The sequence below is a fragment of the Medicago sativa genome, chromosome 2 (assembly GCF_051527215.1).
Source record: "Medicago sativa cultivar Bolivia chromosome 2, Bolivia_mono, whole genome shotgun sequence".
NCBI classification, from domain to species: Eukaryota; Viridiplantae; Streptophyta; class Magnoliopsida; order Fabales; family Fabaceae; genus Medicago; species Medicago sativa.
Genome location: NC_140750.1, coordinates 70,388,816 through 70,414,414, shown reverse-complemented (window position 1 = coordinate 70,414,414; position 25,599 = coordinate 70,388,816). Strand labels below are relative to the sequence as shown.

The window sequence follows — 25,599 nt, the reverse complement described above, 5'->3', positions numbered from 1 at the left end:
GTCCTGTGTCGCAACAGACGCCATATGGCTTAAAAGATAGTAACCTGTGTTTACTTGTTGCTTGTTGACCATAGCCCATAATATGAATAGTTCATCGGTCCTAACCGTCCCCGTTTCCTTTCGACCGAAGATGGAGCAAGCCATAACCCTGTGAATGTAGCGGAAAACAGGGTTGTGGATGGAACTAGCCTTAGCAGATTTAGGCACAAATTTCCTCATTCCAGTTATTTGATGCCAAAACTCATCAGGATCATAATTCTCAGGCCTATTGTTCGGGTTATGAGAATCGTGGATGAGTCCCGTGCTTGCGAACCCCATCCGTTCACAAAATTCAGTTAGTGACATGCTAAATTCACGGTTATCCAGGCTAAATGACACATTGTTGTGTTGTGGGTCATCAACATTATCTTTATCTTTTCTAAAACACAATGTACTAAGGAATTCTAGGGTAAGGTATACCTTTGTGGTGTATGAATGTCCTATAAATTTCCCCCATCCTATGTTACCAACCAGATCCCTAACATTTTCTCTCATACCTAAATCATCTAGAGTAGTTTTATCGGGATACCTGCTCATTAAGAGACCTCTTCCAGCAAGTATGTCGAACCTCTCCCTTTCCTCTGCTTTCTTTAGGATAATTCCAAATGCATAAGGCTTACCCTTCTTTTCCTTGCCATCACCAGAGCCAGCATCAGTAGCAACTTCCTTTCCCTTGCCATCAGTAGCAACTTCCTTTCCCTTTTTCTTCATGGCATGAGAAGTACCATCATCAGCAACCTTTTTCTTCTTGGCATGAGAAGAACCATCATCAGCAACCTTTTTCTTCTTTACTTTAGATGAACCATGATCATCATCATCAACAGCATCATCAACAACATCATCCTTTCTCTTTTTTGTCATTTTTGAATTTCACAAAAGGAAGAAAAATTGGGTTTTGGGATACAAGTTTGGTTTTTAAGATTGATTTAGGTAGGGAAAGGTTGAATTGATGTTGGGTTTATAGATTGGGGATGAGGATTTGTCTTTGATTGATGTTTAAACTTTAATTTGGTTGGTTTTAATTTAGGTTTGGAGGGTACACGAATTTGGACATTTGTTTGAAGATTGGATGATTTTTGATTGTGGTTTGGATTGAATGTGTTATACTTGTTGCTTGTTGTTGTTTTTGTTAAGATTTGGTGAAGTTAGCAGTTGTTTATATGGAGGTTGGGTTGGAAGAGAAGTTGATGGAGGTTAATGGAGGTTTAGGTTTTGGATGGAAGTTGAATGAGTGTGGTGAGAATGAGGAACGGTTACCAAAGACAATATTGATATATAAGTCTGCGAAACGCACACGACCGTGTTGTAAAATGACACGGTCGTGCGTATAGAATCTGGTAAGAACTAAAAAACCAAATAGATTTTCGAGCACGACCGTGCTGTATATTGACACGGTCGTGCGTACTTGTTCTGGTAAAACATAAAACCAGTCATTTCCAAGCACGACCGTGTGTAAAAATGACACGGTCGTGTTTACACGTACTTGATAGTAAAAAAAAATGTTCATAAAATGGAAAAAGTGGTGGCAGGGAGTCGAACCCATACCCACCACCTCGTTACTTAGGCAAGGCACACTTATAGACTCATTCATAACCATTAAGCCACATGGGCGCGCTTTCGTTATGGTATCAACTTGGGATGTATATAAACATTCGTTTTCTTGTCAACATATGAATTGCACGGTCGTGCTGTATACTAACACGGCCGTGCTGCTTGAAAAGGGATGCACACCCTTTAATTCTATGCCATTTCCAAGCACGACCGTGTGTAAAAATGACACGGTCGTGTTTACACGTACTTGATAGTAAAAAAAAATGTTCATAAAATGGAAAAAGTGGTGGCTGGGAGTCGAACCCATACCCACCACCTCGTTACTTAGGCAAGGCACACTTATAGACTCATTCATAACCATTAAGCCACATGGGCGCGCTTTCGTTATGGTATCAACTTGGGATGTATATAAACATTCATTTTTTTGTCAACATATGAATTGCACGGTCGTGCTGTATACTAACACGGCCGTGCTGCTTGAAAATGGATGCACACCCTTTAATTCTATGCCATTTCCAAGCACTATAATAGCTATATATATATTTATTTATTATGGATTTGATTGCAATAGGTATAGATTACAGTCTATTAACGATTTGATGGCACATACCTTTGCTTTTGAATACTTTCCTACACCATGCATATGTCTTTCAACTGCCATGGCAGAGATTCCATAAAGTGGATGCTCCCTCACTCAATCTTTAATTGTTTTATACATGGTTTTGAACTTAATTTCAATTGCCTTACACTATAAATACATTCACATTGTTACACTTGAGTATACCACTACTCAACTCTTTCTTCCTTTCCTTAAAAAAAATACAACTCTTCCACTCTGGCTCTCACCCATACACACAATCATATACATGTTATGATTCCAGATTCCCCAGAGGCATTTTTTGGTGCTGTCAAATTATCGTTTATGGTCTATTTCTCTACCCCTATTTTATCAACATTGAAACATTTATTTCGGCTTCATCTATTACATTCTTCCTTATATTTTAGTATGTAATATTTTTGTTATATTACAATTTTTTCAGGCACGTGTTGAAGTTGATCCGGGTTTTGTCGAGGCATACACTAATGATTTTGATGACGTCTGGAACGTTGTCACACCTTATGGAAATATCGTAACACTTGAGTTAACAAAAAACTTCTTTAATCCAACTATAACCAATGGTTGGAACACACTGCAACAATACCACAATTTCCCAACCAACGTGGTTGTAAAGTTTGCTTACTATGAAATGAATATATTCAAAGTCCACGAATTTCGTCAAGTCAATATCTTCAGCCAACTGCCTGCCTTTCACAGTAGAAGTTTGAAGCGAAATGAAATCAAGTTTTTTGATATTCAATTACGGGAGGGTCTAACAATGAGAAACAAGTTGGTAAAGTCAACTATACTTACTTTAAAATATTTATTATTGGTAATTATTATTACATATTCTTTTAATAATATATTAATGAGTTTATTTTTAATGTCCTTATGCAGAAGTTACCTTCGGACTTTAGTCAATACATCGAACATAATGTATGTCGAACTTTAATGTTATGTGGAGATAACGGAGATCATCAGCTTTTTAATATCGTTTCAAACAGTGACGGAAACTACACTCCAAACTGCATAGCAAAAATCGGACCAAAGTGGAATAGATTTTGCCGAAATAATAATTTTCAAAGTGGTACAACGATTAGATTTTAGTTTATCCAGAATAATTATGATGTATGCCATGTGTTTATTTTAGGCTAGTTTATAATTATCGTTTTATCATTTTCAATATGTAACAACCACCGTATAATTATGATGTATGAGACGTTTTTATTTTAAGGTAGTTTATAATTATCGTTTTATCATTTTCAATATGTAACAACCAATGAAACTAAAAAAATTAATGTTAATAAAAAAAAAAGGTGGAGGCTGGGACAATCATAACCCTTGAGCCACATGGGGCGCGTTCGTTAAGTTAACAACTTCATATGTATATAATTATTAGTTCTTTAAAACACTTGGACCGGCACGGTCGTGTTGTAAACAAACACGGTCGTGCTTCTTTAAACTGGATGCACCTTATAATATATGCCATTTTCGAGCACGGCCGTGTGTAAATATGACACGGTCGTGTTTAAACGTACTGGAACTAAACAACTGAATGTTAATAAAAAAGAATGCTGTGAATGGCACGGTCGTGTTGTATACTAACACGGTCGTGCTTAAACGTTCTGTTCAACATTTAACAACCTACATATTCTTTAACACGGCCATGCGTTACAATTGCACGATCGTGCTAATAGTTCTGTATAGAATCAACTTTTGATACATAATTGCATGGACATTATAGCATAGCTAAAAGCGAAATAACATAAATAAGGTCTACCAAATTCATGGTAAACCAAGGATAATATGTGTTCATCAACAATCATTACAAGTAGATAATCAAAAGTCAGCGGTACGTACCAACAAAATATATGGGCTCCATAATCAAAACATATTAATAATATTCAAAGTTTGGATAAAACCATAAGCGCTAAGGATATTTCAGCTTCCGATCAAACCACTACTTCACTGCAATAATGGTTTGTTAGGAACCTAACGACAACACTAATCGTCGTCTATGTGGATGGGTTTATTAGCCGGGCTATCTATGGTCTTCAAATATGCATCAGTCTTTTCCAAAACCTCAAGGCGTAAAATGTTGTGGTCCCCAATGAGCAAGTCAGCTGCAATCTTCATCCTTACCGCCTTCTCATTCAGCTACATATGATAAAATGGAGTAATTAATCAACAGTAAAAATGGAAAACGAACATTGACTTTACTGTAAACTAAAGGATGCCGTCAATGTATCAACCTATAATGTATTAGTACTTACCGGGTGAATCAAACAGTTCGGGTGGAATAGGTGTTCCATGTTCATCCAGTGAATCACCCATACACCTGAATTGTCCCTGTATGGACAACAACTTAAGTTATCTCTACAATCATATGGCGACCCTATCCAAGATGATTCATAAATATATAACAATTATAGTTCATTACCAGCTGGGAGGATTGGGCATTCCTAGAGTAGCCTCAACAATTTTGTTGTACTGAAAACCAATGGCCTTATTGCGAAAGACATTGCTATGTCCACCCGCATGTACAATGTGATACAGCAACACCCCCTATAATGAAGTTTGCATCAGCTTTTAAAGTATAAAACTCGCGGGAAGTATATATTTAAATACTTTAATAACACACTCACAATTTGTTTCACTTTCATTTGTTTGGTTGAAGAACTTATAAGTGGACAATAAGCCGGTAGGTGATCATGGCTTCAACATCTACAACCATCAGGTACCATTGAAAATCTGGGGCAACCCTCAATGGAATGTAAATCTGTACAAAAATATGGTGCAATTAAAATTAGAATTATAATCGACTCCGGTTTAAAATGTATAACATTGCCTACACAACATATGCATATAATCCAATAGTGTGTTGCAGACTTACAAACTTCAAATTTGGGAAAGGAGTCATCCAATCTTTGTACTTTTCTCTTATTTGTGTGACGCTGACTCTGTCCTCCAAGTCCAACTAATTGTAAACAAAATAAAATCAAATCTATTGCATCACTACGTTTTTGATTACATAACTTGTACAAAATCTGAAAAGTTAACTATAGATTTGTAAGTTCACCGCAAACGAAGGGGGTAATGTCCACACAGATTGCCTATCAACTTGGTTACGTGTGATCCTTGCAGCAGCTAATGCAATTGCCTTCGATATAAATTTAATAACACTAGTTAATGTCAATATAATCAAATAATGTAAATTTTAAGTTGAATTGGGTTCATACCACTTCATTAATTGATTCACCAGGCGTCAGGCATTTAAGCTCAGCTCTTGTTGCCGTCAACCCCATTGTCCACACTAGTCTCTCATTTCTCAAATTACTATCAGATGCATGATGAAAAAGATAGGTGCACACTTGTGCATCTCTAACAACAAGTCTTTTCATTTCTAATGAAGTTGGGTCAGCTGTCTCCTTTCCCTGAAATGTTACAAAAAAATAAAAATAAAAATTAATAAAAAATGGTATATGCATGTAACCCATGTACGTCGTTATCATATTACATGTTTAAGATAAACATAAGTTTAATAATAATAGTATTTGTTTACCTTTGACGTTTCCCCATCCGACTTCCTTGCCCTTTTTGGTGTAGCTTCCTCCAGTTTTACCGTGACCTTCTTCTCGGATTGAGACAGTTTGGTACTTGTTTTCAACGAACCACGCATTGTTGGATTTGGTGAAGGGGTTTCCTTAAACAATTTCTTGTTTACACCATCTCCAGAGAATGTTGGAGGTGTCTTACTATTTCGTGCGTGTCTTTTGAAGTCGCTACGACTTACCAGCAAAGTTTGTTTCTCAGACTTATAGCTCTTGGCTGGTGTATCTTCCTTCAACCAGTAATCAGGAACGAATGGTCTCTCAACAGATTTTGAAACATTCCTCTGCATTACACTTAGATCAACACTACGATCATCCATACTTTCCACTCCAGCGAACACGCTGCTGCTACACCCAAACCTCCCTCCACCGAAGTAATCTTCGTCATTTCCAGATTTAGAACTCCAATCCATGTCAGCAAGTTCCTTATCAAAACGTTCTTGTTCAGTAAGCAAGTCCGGGTCATTAGTTGGTTGCTTTTCAAAGTTAGTGGAATCATCTTTCCCTTGTGAAACTGCAATCACTTCCAGAGCTTCAACAGTGGCTTGAATGGCAAATAGAGAACCCCGTAATCCTACCACCTGATCCGTAATTCCCTGTTATACAACATAAAAATTTAGTTTCAACCAACATTGTCGAACTAATACCATACATGAAGATAAAAGAGGTGTACCTTTTCAACTGTGTTTTGTTTATTAGCCACTTCATACACAATTAGTTTCAAGCCTTTGATCTCTTCCATCACATCTTCTAGAGTTAATCCTTTTGGGGTAGGTGCAGGCGAATCCTTATTCGCGGCCGATTCATCAAAGTCATCTATGCTATCCATTGTATGTTGTCTACAAAAACATATGTTTTCAGATGTGTTGTTATGATGTTCAAAACACAATATGATTATCATGAACTTCGTACACCACATAACCAAAAACACAGGTATAACACAGTCTATGTCCAACACGACCGTGTCCATATCTCACACGACCGTGCCATTTAAAAGGCAGACTAGCACACTACAAGTCCAGTAGCTACTGACACGGTCGTGTCGACCACACGCACGACCGTGTACCTTATGCAGCACCAAATTATAGCTTATTTGTACATTTTTTTTATTAATAACATCATGGTATACATCATTCACTACTAGAAAAAAAACACATTATGATCACACAAAAGGAATAAACCCTTTATGTTAGGTGTTTGCTATTTTCATAAAGAACTTTTGTTTTTTTCCTTTCAAGTTTTAAGAACATCAAATAGAACATCAACAAAAAGGACACTAAAACCCTTTATGTTAGGTGTTTGCTATTTTCATAAAGAACTTTTGTTTTTTTCCTTTCAAGTTTTAAGAACATCAAATAGAACATCAACAAAAAGGACACTAAAAAAGGATAATGTTAAGAACATCAAGTTTTTTCCTTTCATAAAAAGTGATTTTGAGGAAACTTTGTAAGAGCTTTATCAACACACAAAATAACTTAACAAAAAGTTTATTGTACACCCACCGTAATGAAGGAGGATGTTGAAGTTCTTCAAGTTGGAAATCATTTTCTTCAGCCATTGTGTTCAGATATTTTGTTTCTCTAATATTTTCTGATATGTTAATGTTACAATGGATAGAGAATAAAGAGAAACTTTGCTTAAACATAGACATAACTCTGTGCAAAAAGCCTACCATATGATGTGTCTCACTATCATTGGTCCATTGGTTATTAAAAAACCAATATATGTCTTATGTTGATGTGTAAAGAAAAGTGTCATTTTGGCATTTCATTTACACTCTCACGTGCAACCTAATGGCCAAAGTATGGTACTAGGTTATCAATCTAATTAGTGGGCCCATGTAGTTACATGGAGTCACCATCAACTACTTTTATATAAAAAAAAATATTAACTTAAATTGTATTGAATATTATATTTTCTTCCCTATAAATACACACCCTCAGTTCTCAATTTCTTACACAATTACTCTCTTCCTAACATACTAAATTTTCATTCTCAACATGTCAACTCAACCATCGGCGCCTGGACCAGTAAAGTGCACCGTCAAGTTGGAAAATGATGGTTCTGTCCACGACGCTTGGTACTTGATACCAGTCGAGACGCTATCCGAACTATTTCGCTACTTCAACGAATATTTCATGAGGTACTATGAACCAACTCGTAGGGTGAAAAAAATTTACTGCATAACACCATACTACTCGTTGGAAACTGTCCATAACGACTGGAAATTAAGCTACGATGTCAAGCATCTTGAAACCGACCGTGAGGTTGAAAACATGTTTCGATGGAGGACAAACGTAGGGGACCCTTTGTATTTGTATGTTACAAGTCAATTATCCAACTAGTAGATCCCACCAATTATTGCTATCCTACTCAATGTATCGTATTTTTTTTATGTTTTTTGGCATTTGTGATGTGAACCTTATGTAATCGTTTAATTATTGTTATATTATCATGTTGTCTTTGCAAGAAATTTTACAGAATTCAATGTTGTTTTGTTAAGCTCCATCAACAAAAATAATATTGTTTTGTTAGGTACATTTAAATCAGTTGAGGTGCAGAAATTGATATACATAATTTGTGGTCAAACATTGATGTAAATCATCATAAATAATAAAAAACCAACAACAGTTTTTGTAAAAAAAACAAAAAAACCAACAGAAGTCTAAATGACATAAGTAAAAAAGTACATTTAGTTTTCATACCTTTTCTTCATGTCCATGGCCACATCCTGTTAGAATTGTTACATTCCTATTTTCCTTCTTTATAACCATTATCTTAACGAAACCTTTGCCTCAATAGATGATAAGAACGTTGATTTTTTCCACTACAAATGAATAAAAAAAAATATTATGCAATATACTATGTTATGTAAATTCATTTTATCAGAACTAGACTAACAAAATTATGAGATTGTGCATCTAAATATAGACTTTTGTATAAAATTATTGGTCTGTAAATTAAATGTTAGTATTTAATATCCAACCAACAAATGATAAATGTTAATGGTATGGTTACACCAACCAAAGTCTGTCAAAAATATTTGATTACTACAAACCAGAAAATAGAAGAATCTCCTTCTTATCTACGATGTACTTTTTTCCTTGTACTACTACACATGGGAGACAGCTTTTTCTATGTCCAAATCACAATCCAAAACAGCTTTTTCACTATAAGGTACCCATCAAAGCTGACTTTCTGTCAACACTGTTTTGTCCATTGGATAAACCAGTGTCTCATGTACTTACTCAATTCAAATCAAAATAATTTTGGTTCCCACTTAGATTTTGGCCAATTTTTTCCTCTTTGCTTTTGGCCAAATTTCGAAATGCTTAATTAGGGTTTAGGTGGCAATATTTTGTAATTAATAACATAGTTAAATAGGTCACTAAATAAATAAGTCACTTAATTAACAACAACAACAATATAAAATTACATCTTAATGTAGGGTCTAGGTTTCTTTGCGCACGGTCGTGCTTAAATACAGCACGGTCGTGCACTAACTGACTGAGTTATACTACTACATATGAGCACGGTCGTGCATAATTATGACACGGGCGTGTTACCAAACACTGGTAACAACCTTCTTTTCAATTAAAACATACACACGACCGTGCACGATTATTGCACGACCGTGCATGAGATAATTAACTTATAAACCTAAATGGAAAACTAGCCTAAATACAAATACCATAGTAAATTTGACCTGGAGATTAAGCACGACCGTGCGTAACATGGACACGATCGTGCATCACTTCACTGGTTATTAGACACGAGCGTACTTCACAACGACACGACCGTGTTTAACATCATTGTTAGCAATATAGCTGCTTGTTGATCTTTATTCTCAGTGAAGATGATCTTCAGTTTGTGATGAATGCTAGAGAACCCAGAACCAACACCAGTACAGCAATTAAACATTTGATCTTACACATTGAATATTTTGCCTTTCTCAAATCTTCCTTCAATATAGACAACTCATAACAATGGTTTTTTTTGACAAAAAAAATATCATCCATTAATCTCTTGTGAACATGTAGTGATTCATTCTTAACTTCTCTTTTAATTTCCAACAGTTGCTGGTTACATTCTTCAAACTGTTTTTGGAGGAATAATAATTCAATCTCAGATTGAATCTTCACATGCTGAATATCCTCCTCAATTAAATGTTTCATATCCACCAATTTAGCATCCAATTCTTTATTCAAAGCATCAAACTTCATAGCTTGATCAACTAGTACACACTCCAATTCATGTTCTAAGGTAGAATTTGTAGAACCAAAATCCGTCAACTTACTTTCCAGAACTTGGGTTGAATCCTTTTCACATCCAATTGGTTCACACCACTTGAAAAATTCACACCTTTGTTTGCTTTTGTTTTTTTTTGTTGTTGTTCTTGCAAACGTAAAACAGCCGGTTTGGATTTTCATTAGTCATTGAAACCTTTATCGCTGCTATTTTGTTACAATGGCATACCTTGTTGGCATATTTAATCCAGCTCTGTCTCTCTCCCATGTTGCTTGCTGAGGCCTTTGAGACATTCATGGTTGCACTGTTACAATCAAATAATATTAATAATGGGTCAATCAATAAACATAAAAATCAAACAATCAATTATAATAATATTTACATTTCATCAACTACCAAAACAAAGTGGCAGAATTTCTGCAACTTCTTCAACTACCTTTAAACTACAATTTAACAATATTATAAAATTGAAGCAACAAATTACAACACACGAAATTGAAGCAAAGGATAAAGTTTGAGAACCATCATCAGCAAAGTTAAATTCAACAACACAACAACTTATCTGACATATTCAACATTGAAGCAACAAATTACAAAATCAAACTAGATATCTAATTCAAAAGTAAGTCCAGAAGGAATTGAATAACAAGAGGATGGGAAAAAGTTATTACAATGGAAAACTTACAATTGTGTGGAGTTAATGTTGTCAGGAGAAGAATTCGGCTCTGAATGATGAGAAGAAGATGGCTTCAGTTGCTCTTGCTCACTTCAAGAAATTGAGAACAAATTTGGAATTTGGTTTAAGTGTTTTTATGGATCTTGGTAGCTCAAGGTAATGAATACAACATATGAAAGTAATTGGATCCCCAATTATTATTTCAACCATATACCCTAAATGTTTGTTTGGTTGGTGCTTAAAGGTAGATGGAAAAAGACTTATATGATATGTTTGTTTATGAAGAGTGTTTGGTTATATATAAATAGGATAGATGTGAATTTATTTAATAGCTAACATAATTAAAATAATTAAAATAAAGCCTAACTAAACAATTTATCTTGCAACCCTAAACCTATCTTTTAAATGTGTTTCTCAGCCAAGCCAAATGTGTCAAGAGCAATTTTCAAAACACAAATCATAAATAAATAGTTACTCTCTTGTTCTTTACTCAGCTACTCAAATAGGTATGAGTAGCTAGACTTTACTATGACTGAATAGGTATGAGTAGCTAAACTTTACTATGACATAATAGGTATGAGTAGCTAGACTTTACTATGAGATTTACTTTTCCCACCGTACTGCCTTATCACATGCCTTGTTTTTTTTACTAAAATACCCTTTAACCGGACTATATAATCCTCTACCTAAACTAGTTCAAATATGTCACCAAGACCGATCAAACTAGAAACTCTTACCCTAACTGGAAGAAACTTCGAGTCAAAGTACTTGGATGAAGAAACAAAATTGTGAAGATTAAAAAAAAAATATGATGAATTTTAAAAAGAAGATCAAATAAAGTCCAACCTAAATAGAAGAAAAATAATTGTGAAAATTAGAAAAATGATGATTTTGAAAATGAATGTCAAATAAAGTCCAACCCTATTAGAAGAAACAAAATTGTGAAAATTAAAAAAAAAAATATCATGAATTTTAAAAAGAAGATCAAATGATAAAAGAAATTGAGGACCTACATAGTTTCAAAAGCTTCAAATGATAAAAGGAATTGAGGTGTCTAACCTGTTAGGATAGTAGGATAATCAACATGAAAATCAAAATGATATACAATGAACTGTCGTGATCCAACCCTAATGACAATATTCTTTGACCTAAAGTAACACAAAGACCTCAAAACGAGTGATGAAACTCAAGATTCTTACTCTAACCGAAAGAATCTTAGAGTCAAAGTAGTTGGATGAACGTTCAGGGACTAACCAAACTTTTTATCGACTAACCAATCTCACAACTCCAACCCTAATGACAATATTCTTTGACCTAAAGTAATACAAAGACCTCAAAACGAGTGATCAAACTCAAGATTCTTACTCTAACCGAAAGAATCTTAGAGTCAAAGTAGTTGGATGAACGTTCAGGGACTAACCAAACTTTTTATCGACTAACCAATCTCACAACTCCAACCCTAATGACAATATTCTTTGACCTAAAGTAATACAAAGACCTCAAAACGAGTGATGAAACTCAAGATTCTTACTCTAACCGAAAGAATCTTAGAGTCAAAGTAGTTGGATGAACGTTCAGGGACTAACCAAACTTTTTATCGACTAACCAATCTCACAACTCCAACCCTAATGACAATATTCTTTGACCTAATGTAATACAAAGACCTCAAAACGAGTGATCAAACTCAAGATTCTTACTCTAACTGAAAGAATCTTAGAGTCAAAGTAGTTGGATGAACGTTCAGGGACTAATCAAACTATTTATCGACTAATCAAGCTTGTAACTCTCATAGTAATGACAATTAACTTTTCCCTAAACTACTTCATCAATGTCTGAACGAATGATCAAACTCACAACTCTTACCCCGACAAGTAGAATAATATACGATAAGTATTTTGATGAATGTTTAATGCCTAATCAAACTATTCACCGACCTATCTTGCCGACAACTCTAACCCTAACGACCATAGTGTTCGAATTAAACTCACGCCTTAACTGCATGATTCCTCTACCTGAACTAGTTCAAAGACGTCACCAAGACCGATCAAACTAGAAACTCTTACCCTAACTGGAAGAATCTTCGAGTCAAAGTACTTGGATGAACATTCATTGACTACTCAAACTCTTGTTATCTATTACCCTAGCTTGCATCTGTAACACTGTTGACAGATGGTAATTAATCAATCAAGATATTTTATACACAACTATTTTTTATACACATTAAAATTTAAATAACATAATACTACATTATTTAATCATTAATAAGAAGATAGTTCACCGGCTAATGAAGCAACTTACAACTCTAACCGCAATGACATTATTCTTTGACCTAAAGTACTTCAGAGAATAGTAGACTATATTTATATGGACCAAAAACTTATTAAACCCTCATATAATCATTAATAAGAAAATTATTTAATCACTTAATATAATGATTTAATCATTTATGTTTTAATCATTTTATTTGGAATTAGGCTTTTTTATTTTTGGTACATGTAATTAGGCTTTAATCTATAGATATTACAATAAAATCCATTAAAAAAAAATTATATAGCTATTGTGGTACTTTGAACACTGTAAGTCTCTTAAACTTACTATCATTGGAAGGGAACATGCCTGTATGAGACATTGTTGTTTTGCATTTTTAAAATATGGTATTAAAAACTTTGATTAAAACATAACAACATACTCTTGCACGGTCGTGTTATGTATACACACGACCGTGCCTTTCAGTTTACATGTCAGCACGACCATGTCAATATACAACACGACCATGCCTTTAAAATAATTGAAAATAATTTCACTTATATACATGTGAACTTGTTTACTTGACAAACGCGCCCCATGTGGCTGAATGGCTACGATACGAATGTGTCCTTGCAAGTTTGATGGTTTTGGTTCGAGTCCCCACAACCACTTTTTTTTTCTTCCCATTAATTCCCTTTTTTCTTAGGCCACTTGAACTAAACACGACCGTGTAATTATTACACACGGTCGTGCCCGAAACCACTTTTTTTTTCCCATTAATTCCCTTTTTTCTTAGGCCACTTGAACTAAACACGACCGTGTCATTATTACACACGGTCGTGCCCGAAACGTGTCATAATTAAAAGTGCATTCCTTTTTTTAAGCATTTAATCATTTATGACACAGTATGACATGCAATTGAAACTGTTGTTAGAGCTTCTGACATGTCCATAAGTTATAAACACAGTATGACAGAAAATTAAATTTTCGTTAACGTGTATAAGTGTCTCAAAGCATCGTTTTCCAAACTATTACTAGCATGTTTCTGGAACATTACACTGACTTGACATGTCTAATAAACGAATCTCACTTATAACTTACTATGATGAATTTTAAAAAGAAGATCAAATAAAATCCAACCCAAATAGAATAAAAATAATTGTGAAAATTCGAAAAATGATGAATTTGAAAATGAATATCAAATAAAGTCCAATCCTAATAGAAGAAACAAAATTGTGGAAATTTAAAAAAATCTCAATTATATACAAGTGAACTTGTTTACTTGACGAAAGCGCCCCATGTGGCTTGATGGTTACAGATTTGTCCTTGCAAGTTTGAGGGTTTGGGTTCGAGTCCCTACAACCACTTTTTTTGTCCATTAATTCCCTTTTTTTTAGTCCAGTACAAATACACACGCACGACCGTGTCATACTTACACACGGTCGTGTTCGAAACGTTTGATAATTAAATGTGCATCCCTTATTTTTAATCATTTATCAATTATGTTTTAATGATTTTCATACTAATGATTTGTTTTCATTTATGATAATCATTTTCATATTAATGATTATTAATGATTTGTCAACAACCCACAATTCCACCAACTCACCAAAACATTTAAACGTGTCTCCTACCTCAATCTTCTTCTTTTACTTCCTTCTTATTATAATTCCTTCTTCTTCTTCCTCCTGCAGCGCCAGAAATCATCACCATCATCAACCTTAGGTTTTCCCCTTTCGAAATCTACACTCACTATTAGGTAATTAACCTCCATTTCTTTCTTTCCTTTTACTTAATTTCATGCAGTTGGTTGCTTTTTATTGAATGTTGAAACACTACATTGATAGAGATTGTTAGGTTCTTTTTGCTTTCATTACTCTTATTAGGAATGAGTTTCTGATTGGTGGGTATTGTTACTCCTGTTTGTTTCTTATATGGAAATGGGGCTTCTGATTAATTGTTATCAGGAAATGTTAAATACTACTATTTCATTTTTTTTTGCTGCTTATGAATCTTGTGTTTCTATGTAAATGTAAGTGTAAATGTACCTATAACCTTAACCCTAGTCAAAAGAAAAGGGGCTTTTTTGATTGTTGTTACTAGTACTGCCATATGTGGGTGTACAATTAATGTATGTAAATTGTTACTACTTTTTGTTTGCGACAGGAACATAAATTTCGAAAAAATGGCTTCTAAAGGAAAGGGTGTTCATGTTGGCAGCACTTCTTCCGGAACGCAGAAACAGGGTAGACTCAATGAGAGGGGACTTATTCTTCACAAATCTGAAAAGGTAAGGTACAGTATGCTTGTGAACAGAGACGTTGTACCCAATAGGTACCCCGATTCAGCCGCTCTACAGGCATTGGGTATAGAGGACAATGTCACGACATTGATTAGTAATGTAGGCTGGAAAGATTTCGTAGGCGAGACGCACTTCGCCTTCGAAACTAGTACACTTGAATTTTTAAGTACCATCTCTTTTGTTCATGATACAGACAATGACAAAAACCCAAACCACACGGTTTCATTTAGTTTGGGCAACGTGGAATATAACATGTCCCTCACTCAATTTAATGACATAATGGGCTTCGATAGCACGGGGATCATTCATGGTAAAAAGCATCGACATTTTGACAAACAGGAGTTTTGGTTTAAAATAACTGGCCGGAACCGTTTTAAAAGCAAAACTGCCAAGGCCAGCATGATACAAAACCCTGTTTTCAAATACTTGCATAGAGTTATGGCCTGCACCATTTTCGGTAGGCCGGAAACTGCAACTGTGAGGTCTGATGAGCTATTCCTTTTATGGGCCATGATTAACAAATGTCCCGTAAACACTGGCTACTACCTATTAGACCATTTGGCATATGTGGCGGCACAACCAAAAGGTAAGATAGTGGCGGGGGGATTGGTAAGTTTCATTGCATGGAAGCTGGGAGCGATAACTGCAACACAAGAAATTGGCATTGACGGGAACTATGCCATTGATATCGATTTCTGTAAAAATATTCATATGGTAAGGGATCTAGATGGGGAAAACAAGACATTTATATTTGATGGTATTCGACAAAGATTCAATCTTGTTGCCAGATCCATCTAGAACTGACGTAACAAATCCAGCAAATTGGCTTTATATGGATTTAGATTCACAGGTACCTAGAGAGCAGGCTGGCAGAGATGAAGAAATGGGTGATTATCGGGAGGAGCAACAACCTGCGACTGGAATGAAAGACGACGATGATGATTGGCGTCGAAGAATGGAGGCGAAGGCTGACAGGACGTACGATGAGGTTGCATGCATCAAACGAATGCTTGCAGAAACGATGCAGCGACTCAACTTCCATTATCCTCCACCCGGTCCAGAATGATAAACTTTAATGCTTTGTGTGAACAATGATCCAAATATAATTATGTTGTAAATTATATTAGCTCTGAACTTGCTGAACTTGTTTGCATGTTAACAAAACACATGGCTCGTGCTAGTAATTGGCATGCTCTGGTATGTTGTGCACATTTTTATTTCACTAATGATTGTTGGTTCTACTGGATATGGCACCTGATACACACACGACCGTGTCTAATTCAAGCACGGTCGTGCATCTATTGCAGACAAAACACCAGTCACTTTCTGTCTTTCTTACACGACCGTGTTATTACACGCACGGTCGTGCGTCTGTCCCAAAACAATTTCAAGGCAACAGCCAGTGGTTTAAGGCACGACCGTGCCTATTTAAAGCACGGCCGTGTGAACCTTCCACTACTTTTTCAAATCCAACTCCAGTCACTTTAAGCACGACCGTGTCATTATAAAGCACGGTCGTGCTCACCTGTCATTGCTTTTTTTTTTTTTGGGGACATTTTAGCTTTCTATTAACTCTTATAGTTTACTTTTTTTAGTATAAAAATTGTCAACTAATTTCCAAATAAAATAACATACAAAAATATTAATTTCCAAATAAAATAATATCTAATTATTTGTTAATTCAATGTTACATCTTAATATTATTAATATAGTTTACTTTCTACATAATTTCCTTCTATTAACTGTACAATTAATAATACTCCAATGTTTAATTTCTGATACCATAATTTCTCATAATTCAATCATTCATCATTGACTTACAATATTTTTTTGGTAGTGATTGACTCACAATATAAATAAACATTATTAATATTATGTTATACCAACAAAACATCTTATAATTTCTCCAATTTATTTTTCCAAAACATCATAATTCTTCATCTTGTAATTTTTCCAAAACAATTTTACTACCCAAATATAACACCCAATTTATTCATCTTATAATTTCTCCCATTTATTTTTCCCAAAAAATTCAAATCCAATTACAACCGTCCAATTTAATAAAACAACTTCTACTAATTTTCAGATTTTTCAATATTCAATTCAATTGAATTTGAATTGTCAACAAATAAATAAAATTATGCATGGAAAAAATATTTCCTATTTTCGGGCCAAGAATATTAAATTTGGCAGCCCATATATAAAATTTTACTCACAAATATCAAGCCCAAGTCCAATACAAACCCCACCAAAAAAATTGCAATATAAAATTCAGATTTAATCAAAGGAGTGGGTCCCGCGTGGGACCCACATGCCCTCTCTCCCTTTGTGGCAGCAGGTCACCCATTTCTCAATCCAAACAAATCTCAACCGTTGGCATTAAAATAATAATATATGAACGGTCCAGATTTGATTTGGGCCCACAAAATGCACAAGTTTGTGTTGTGCACAAGTCTTTTGCTTGTCCATTGTAAATCCCACCCTATATAGAACTCTACAAGCGGGAATAAATGGTTGTCAATCATGGTTGGAGGAGGCGGCAAAACTCCTTTATTGCCAATTGGAATGAACATTGGTTAAAATAAGAAATGATTTATAGAGCCATTGAGGATGGGGGTTAGGGGCAAGAACTTGAAAGAGATTTTTCAATTTCTCAGATCTTCTTTCTATTGAAGCAAGAAAAATTTGAGACCTACCGAACATTAAATGTGGATACATCTCTTAGTTGAAATTCAATAATTTACTACATTTTAGAAATTTAATTTCTTGTCATGGACCAAACCTTTGATAGGACTTGAGAGCTTTTAATGGTTGTGGGGAATAAAAAGCAGGTGACCAATGACATTAGTATAATAAAATTTAGAATGTAATTATGGTTATAAGGGTGGAGGGCATTAAGGACGTCAAGTTTGTGGAAGGATATGTGTAGGATTGATGGTGTGGTGAGAATGTCAAGATAACTTGTTCACCAATAATTTGAGAAGAGTGGTAAATGGTTTGGACACATTATTTTTTAGGGATCCTGAGAGTACAAAATTACATGACAATTTTGTTACATTATTTAACTTGGCGATAGATGAAGAGGTGAAGGTGGGAGAAATTGGCAGTTAGGTCGAGGGTAATTGGGTAGAGAAATGACATTGGAGGATGGTTTTATTTAGAATTAGAGGAGAAGATGAATGAGTACTTAAATGCGATAAATAAGAAGTAATCAAAGGAAAATGTTGCAGACAAATATGTGTGGGAGATGGGGTGTGGGAAAATATATTCACTCAGTCCATCACATAATGTGTGATCTATAAATAAAGAAATCTATCAAAGAACGTTTGAGATAAACTTCTTGGTGTGAAATAAAATAGCTCCATAAAAATATCTCAAATTTTCTGTTGCGTGCTGAAGAGTGTACAACTTCAAATTATTAGTTGTATGGTTTACATGTGTTTTGAGTATAGTGGAAGTCAAGAAATATAAGTACTTTAAAAAACAAAGTATGAGTTGGACAGAGGGTTGGATGAGCAAATTGATCTTTTGATTTTATTAAATTTTTTGAATTTTTATGTATGTAACCTATACATATTATATCTTACATTTTTCAAGGCTACAATACGTTTTGCATTACTCAAGCCTAGAATTTCACAAAAAAAATAAAACTTGATATTAAAATTCTTTACCTAAACCAATGCAATTTTCAGGTTGATAGATTAGAGATATATCGCATCTTGCTAAAAAAAAAAAGATGTAGAGATATTGCAAAAAAAGATGTAAACAGATTTGTCAGTCAGAAGAATGCTTTTCAGCTGCTGTGTAATCCACACAAAAAAATAGGCTGACTATATATACTTACATTATGCAGCAGAGTCCATGTTTTGTTGAAAAATGAAAGTCGTCTTACCATAACAATTTAATAAAATACACAATAAACAAGACTTAATAACAACCTTAGCACCCCTATAACCACTCATCTGGACCTTCATCATTTCCTGCCATGTTATGTCAGTATATATAGTTGATATGGCAGTTTAACCTGTAGAAAACTGAACTATGACATACAGGAAACTAGCAAGATCAAAATGGTAGTCACAATGCAAAACCAATTTTACAAATTGTTATGACCGAAACATTTAAAAGTTTAGGACATGATTAAAGCCTGGCCTAAAACTTCTAGAAAATGTAATTCAGCCCAAAAAACAATTCTTCCAGTGAGTTGATAATTAAACACCTCTCGAAAGTCATGATTGATGAGCATTCAGCAGCGCATTATAAACCATATCAATGAATTGATTGTCCTACCAAGAGCCAAAAAATAGATAAATTAGAAATTGAGAGGAAAAACAAATAAATAAATAAATAAATAAATAAATAAATAAATAAATAAATAAATAATGGTATTAATATATGCTCCTTGATAAGGATCATAAAATATTATTAGCTCCCAAACAGTCGTTTAATATTATTGTGATCAGACAGATTCGATTCTCCCTTGTGTCAATTTAAGTGGGCTAATTTAGCTTCTCCAAAAAAAAATATTATTGTGATCAGAATATCATAAGCAAGTACGAAGAAAGTAAACTAACCTGAACGAGCACCAGAAGAGCATCTCGGACCTTTTCTCTAGAAATAGCTGGGTTTGGAAGGGGAGAAGAAACGGGAGCAAGTGAAGGTGGTGGAGTTGGAGGTGGAAATGGCTGTAGCATTGGAGTACCATAAGGTCGTTGTACTTGTACAGTACCAGTAGGATGAAGTGGAGGGGCAGTAGGTATGGATGAAGACACGGGGGGAATCATCATTGCAGCAGAAGAAAGGGGAGGAACAAAAAAAGAAGGCTTCACAAGATTTGTGGCTCGGCTGCTGCTGTTGGACTCAGGAGCATCATGCTGGGGTGTAAGCGGGGTAGATGTTGGAAGAGATGGTATCTGCAAGGTTGGCAGTGGCCCAACAGGTGTAGCAGCATGAGTTGGCCCAGAAGAAGAAATTGTAGCAGAAGACTGATAAGGTTGTCCGGTGATATGAGCATTTGAAGTATTCCCGATACCCATAGCCGCCTGCAATAAACGACCTGATCAGAACTGAGTTACAAATGTTTAACAAGAACAAATTTATAAAATATCCATGTGCTGAATATTACATATTTACATACAAATGAAAATGATCATAAGTGGAGCACCATATGCTCATCAGAGGATCTTATAGTTTTGAAATCTGTCCAAACAAGTCTAGCATAGAAAAAGTGTGTAAAAAATGGACAACCAATGAAATTTCAATTCAAAATATAAATCCAAATATGTGAGTCGCTTAGAATGCCAGAAATACTAAAGTTGGTACATGCATTGAAAGAAGAATTAAAAATTGTATTTGGAATTAATCCTAGTCGGGTAGTTTCCAATCAGTTAACTTATTAGTCCATGAGGTGTCAGCTTAGTAGTAAGATTTTGACCTTATACCCACATAGGATGGAGTTCAAATCCCCTTGAGGAGAATTGTAAAATGGTCGTTAATGCCACTTTAATTAATGATTTCCCCCTTCCCCATATTAAAAGAAAAAAAAAATCAATTAACTTATCCAGTATGTCTTTGTTAATTCAACTCAATTCCTTTATTCTCTAACATCAATAAGCAGAGAAGACTATTGCGACATAGACGAAAATATTTTACATGAATATGGTTAAAAATTAAAAAACGAGGAGCGCTTATGTACCAGGGAACCAAAGGACACAAGTAAGATAAGCATGCAAGATATAAAACCATTTCAAGACAGTATAGAAAATGAAAGGAAAAAAGGCCGTCGTAACAAATTATTTGAAACAAAAGAAAAGTGTTCGCAATGGTACATACACTGAAGAAATTTATAAAGGATGGATCATCAGGAACATCAGCTACATTGGAAGTAGTTGATGATGATGGCTCAAGAGGACCATCCATGACTGCCATAGTTGGTACCGCTTCCAGTTCCTCAAACTCACTGCAATAAATGCAAGTGAGGCTTCATTAGTTGAATATGAAGTATAGAGAGTACAGAAATATATGACAATGTATGCATCCATAACTCATCTGTCTACTGCAGAATAATCACTTGATGTTGAAATCTTTTGATGGGAATACTGTTTTTTTTCTAAAGACAAAATGAGGATAGTACAATGAGGGGGGAGGGTAAGAGATTATCCAAAGCTTAAACGGATAAAGTACAAAGAAGAAATCTAAGAATGCAACATGGTGCCAATATTTCTGAATATCAAAGATGGGAACCCCCTTGAAAAGGGAAACGGTGCAAATTTCTAAAATGTTAAATAGCAATTTCTAAAATGTATACAAATGACACAGATAGACAAATTAAAGAACGTATCCCATTTCCAAACCAAAATAACATTATACAACAACATGCCCAAGGTGTGAGTTGCAAAGTCATTATATATCGACATGCAAGTGGTGATCTGCACTTATAGAGACAGAACCGTCCGTGGAAGTGTGTTGGGAAAGATAGGTATGACCCATAGAAGTAGAATAACATGAGATAGAGATCAGACAGAACTTGCAAACCAAACATGCAACAGAAAGACAAGTCGTCCATGAAGATCAATTCAAACCCCATGCATTTGTCAAATGCATGGATATGAATATGATGTGATAGTAAAGTAGAACGGGATAGAGCTAAGAAATATAATAATATGGATTAAACCAGCTCTGCCATTCATGGGAGAGCAATAAGGTGTTGCTAGAAACATATAATTACCTCTTTGTAGATGAGACCTTTAACTTCGGAGGCACCTTGGCATATGCATTAAGAATCCTGAAAATTAGCCAAACATAAGTGAATGTATATATATGATGACCAGATGCACATGTGTACGCCTGTGAGGTGAGAGTTTAATGATGATTTTATGAATTCCAGATCAGAAACCAAAGTCACCACTAATTAAATAATTATAATTTATATACTTTTCTAAGCCCTAAAAGAAATAATTGTACTTTTGCATGCCTTTCTAAAATTCTAACAAATATAACACACACCATTCAAAGCCTATCTATCCGCTGCTAATATTCGCCGTTTCTCAGATAACTTACTAGGAAATAGTTGTAATAAACTTTTTTTCCCCATTGAATGTGTCTAAAGTACAATTCTGATTATTTATTTTTTGCAGGTTTTACAAGGAAATCATTTCCACAATAAAATAACAATATTGATGAATGCAAGGTTTTTCCTATTCTCAAATAAGTGAAACAAAATTCTAGTCTGGGCGTATAGGGAAATATCTAAAAGATTATTTGCCAAAACGTGAAAACAATACCTGCTAAAAAGATTTGCAACCTCTTCACATTCGCGAGCATTATAGAACCAAATACCATTCACTTCTTGAGCAGCATTTCTATACAATAGATATGGAACCTGAACTTCATACTCGAAATCCCCCAGGAGGTTTTCCACCAAATTTTCTGCTTATGCCAACAATGACAAAGATTAAATACATACATGGACATAGGGCAGTATCAATTCTCAATCACCACCAATCACAAAAGTATATTTTCATCCTTAAAACAATATCTACAATACAAATGTACAATTTTTTATTAGTAATTTGCAACACTCTAAATATCACTGTTATCAATAGTGAATTGCGGAAAATAGCAAAATGCCGAAAAACCCACTATGTGAAATGGTAGCAGATACTCAGATAGCGTTGCGGGCAAACAGTAGAAGCCGAACGCAGTTGAAATAAGTCAATAATTAAATATAAAAAGGCATGTCGCATAAAAATTTAAAAGGGAATGGAGACTAAGCATACCTACATATTGAAAGGCTGGCACATTATCGTGAATATCAGAGTAATAGTCACCAACTATTCAGTTTTTCAATTTTAAAAATAGGTCATGTCTGGTACACACACAGACTCTTTGTTTATTATTTTTAAAAACCCTAAAATTAGCTTTTTTTTCATCTATTGCCGCACATCTGCTAACGAATAGTGGAATAGCAGCTGATATTGGCTATTGGCTACTGTATAATTGTGGTTTTTATAGGTGATCCATCAAAATCCACTATGATATAGCGCCACTATTTGACAACACTTCAAAATATTGAGTGCATGATGCAGAAAGTGGAATGCCGGTAACCAAACCTAAAACAAATCCTATAAATTTAAGTATAAAAGAATACTACCTAACTGTAAAATATATTATTACGAAACACGAGCAAATATAGAGGAATAATTACATACTTAAATATTCCAAGACCAGACTGTAACTCAAAACTATACTAAAACACTAGCTTTCCAACAACCAAGGTGACAAACTGAAATTTATGCAGCCACCATATTAACAGAAAATGTGATAGCATTTCTGATTTGACGACAGTGTTTTGATCTCACTTCCTATCAGTGTTGTTAAATAGCAGTTAGGCCCAATACCACTATAGCCTAGAGTAATTCAGAAAAAACCACTATTGTTTCACAATATACTATGTAGTACAAATCATATAGCGGCCATAGTGGCGCTGGCACTATTGAGTAACGGTGGTTGATAACACTGCTTCCTGTAGTCTAGTTTACTAATAATCCAATGGACACACATGTTTGGAGGCAAAACATAAGTTCTCATAACCAAATCAAATAAGAAAATTTAACGAAAATTGAAATTTTTTAGAATCAACAGAAACAGATAGACTCACTAACCAGTATTGCGACGATTCATCACAATAAACTGAAATCTTGGTTGAGTATTTCTGAAATAAAAAATTAAAAATAAAACCAAAATTAACCTCAATTAAAAACAAATTCCCAATTAAACCACTTAAATCAATTAAAACCCATCAACCCCATTAAAAAAAACCAAAATTTCAAACCTCTTAACAACAAAGAGAGATCCTTCAACATCCTTACGACTCTGCAAAACAATCAAACACAAGAATGAGAGAGAAGCTAACTAGAGAGAGAAAATACAAAAAAAAAGGGGTGAAAATGAACGAACCCATTGGCTGAGATCGATGTTAAACTCATAGAATGTAACATGAGCAGCAGTAATGAGAATTTCCTCAACGAAAGGGTCAATTCGTTGGAGAACAGTGAGATTGAGAAGCTTAGTGCTTTGTTGGTCAAGATTTGGCATCAATTTTCCGTTCTGAGACATTGTTGCGTTAGGGATTGAACCCTAGAATTGAAAATTGGGGATTAGGGTTAGGGTTAGGGTTGGGTGAGAAGAAGAAGATGATGAAAGACGGAAAGAGAGTGCAATGGAAAATGAAATGCAGGTGAACCGTGTTTGAGTCTATCAGACTCAGCTTCTTCATCAAGAAATAGATTTTTGAAATTACTGAAATGTCCTTCCAACTAATTTATTTATTACTCCCTCTCTTTCTAATTTGTGCAACTTTTTAAGGTTTTATTTGTCCAATCCAAAAAAAAAAAGTTTTTTTTTTCAATAAAAACTAACGTTAATGTCTTCAAAATATATTTTTTTAAAAAGATTTAATTTATAGATCACGCTTACGATTGCTCTAAACGCTTACAATTACTCTAAAAGTGAGTGCTGCAATAATCATGTTTATAAGTGGTCTACCATGTATCAGTGTTAAAAATTAAATTATCAAAAATTTTAATGACACATGACGATAATCTTTAGAGGTAAAAGTTCATGTCTCTCCTTATATTTACGACTAAAATAGTGATATGATTATAGTTGGTTCAGTACAAGTTACATATTTATTTTTTGTTGTTTTAATTAATCTAGAATCAATTAAATTATTATCTCAATCGTAAAAATGAGAATAACATTAACTTGTACTGCCCCTAAAAGAAATTTAACTTGTACTTCCACCTTTAAAAAAAATGTGTACTTCCAAACAACAATGTATGTTACCATTGAAATTTTAAATATTTCCCAAGTTTTGATTCACGATAGACCACTTATGAAATTGATCCATATTAAAATTTGACTATCGTATAAATTTTTTATACAAAAGTTACATCTTTATTTACTTAAACAATTCCATGAGGGTATTTAGTGGTATTTTTTTTAATTTACATGCACTGAAAGTCTACAATATTAATATTTTAATTCTTTAAATATTTCCAATTTTTTTACGTCTATTCCAAAATATTCTTTAATTAATAAGTCAAATGTTTGAAAGTTTTGTACCAAAAAAAAAATGTTTGAAAGTAGACTTCAAGTTTTCTTCAGGTAAAATGTGTGAGAGTATACTTCAAGTTTTCTTCAACCTTAAAAAAATGTATTTTTCTTCAAAAAGAAACATGTTTATGATCTCTCGTGGTGACGTTGAGGGAGTTTTATTCTAGTTAGAGGTTATGATGATTAATTAACAAACAAGTCTATTTACTAA

General features: G+C 34.3%; 2 protein-coding genes across 2 annotated transcripts; both read right to left on the bottom strand.

Annotated features, from left to right (window-relative positions):
- Nucleotides 1-4,852: 4,852 nt before the first annotated feature.
- Nucleotides 4,853-6,212, bottom strand: LOC146950243 (uncharacterized). Its single transcript, XM_085748616.1, has 5 exons — nt 5,751-6,212; nt 5,428-5,622; nt 5,268-5,348; nt 5,082-5,165; nt 4,853-4,967 (listed from the first exon to the last, which is right to left on the bottom strand). The coding sequence occupies exons 1-5, from the start codon at nt 6,210-6,212 to the stop codon at nt 4,869-4,871; spliced, it is 921 nt and encodes a 306-aa protein (XP_085604742.1). The 3' UTR covers nt 4,853-4,868.
- Nucleotides 6,213-19,042: 12,830 nt separating this feature from the next.
- Nucleotides 19,043-24,519, bottom strand: DCP1 (decapping 1). Its single transcript, XM_085746170.1, has 8 exons — nt 24,231-24,519; nt 24,106-24,146; nt 23,936-23,985; nt 22,556-22,700; nt 22,000-22,056; nt 21,105-21,231; nt 19,847-20,314; nt 19,043-19,558 (listed from the first exon to the last, which is right to left on the bottom strand). Exons 1-8 carry the CDS (start codon nt 24,387-24,389, stop codon nt 19,502-19,504), a joined length of 1,104 nt encoding a protein of 367 aa, XP_085602296.1. The 5' UTR covers nt 24,390-24,519; the 3' UTR covers nt 19,043-19,501.
- Nucleotides 24,520-25,599: the final 1,080 nt, after the last annotated feature.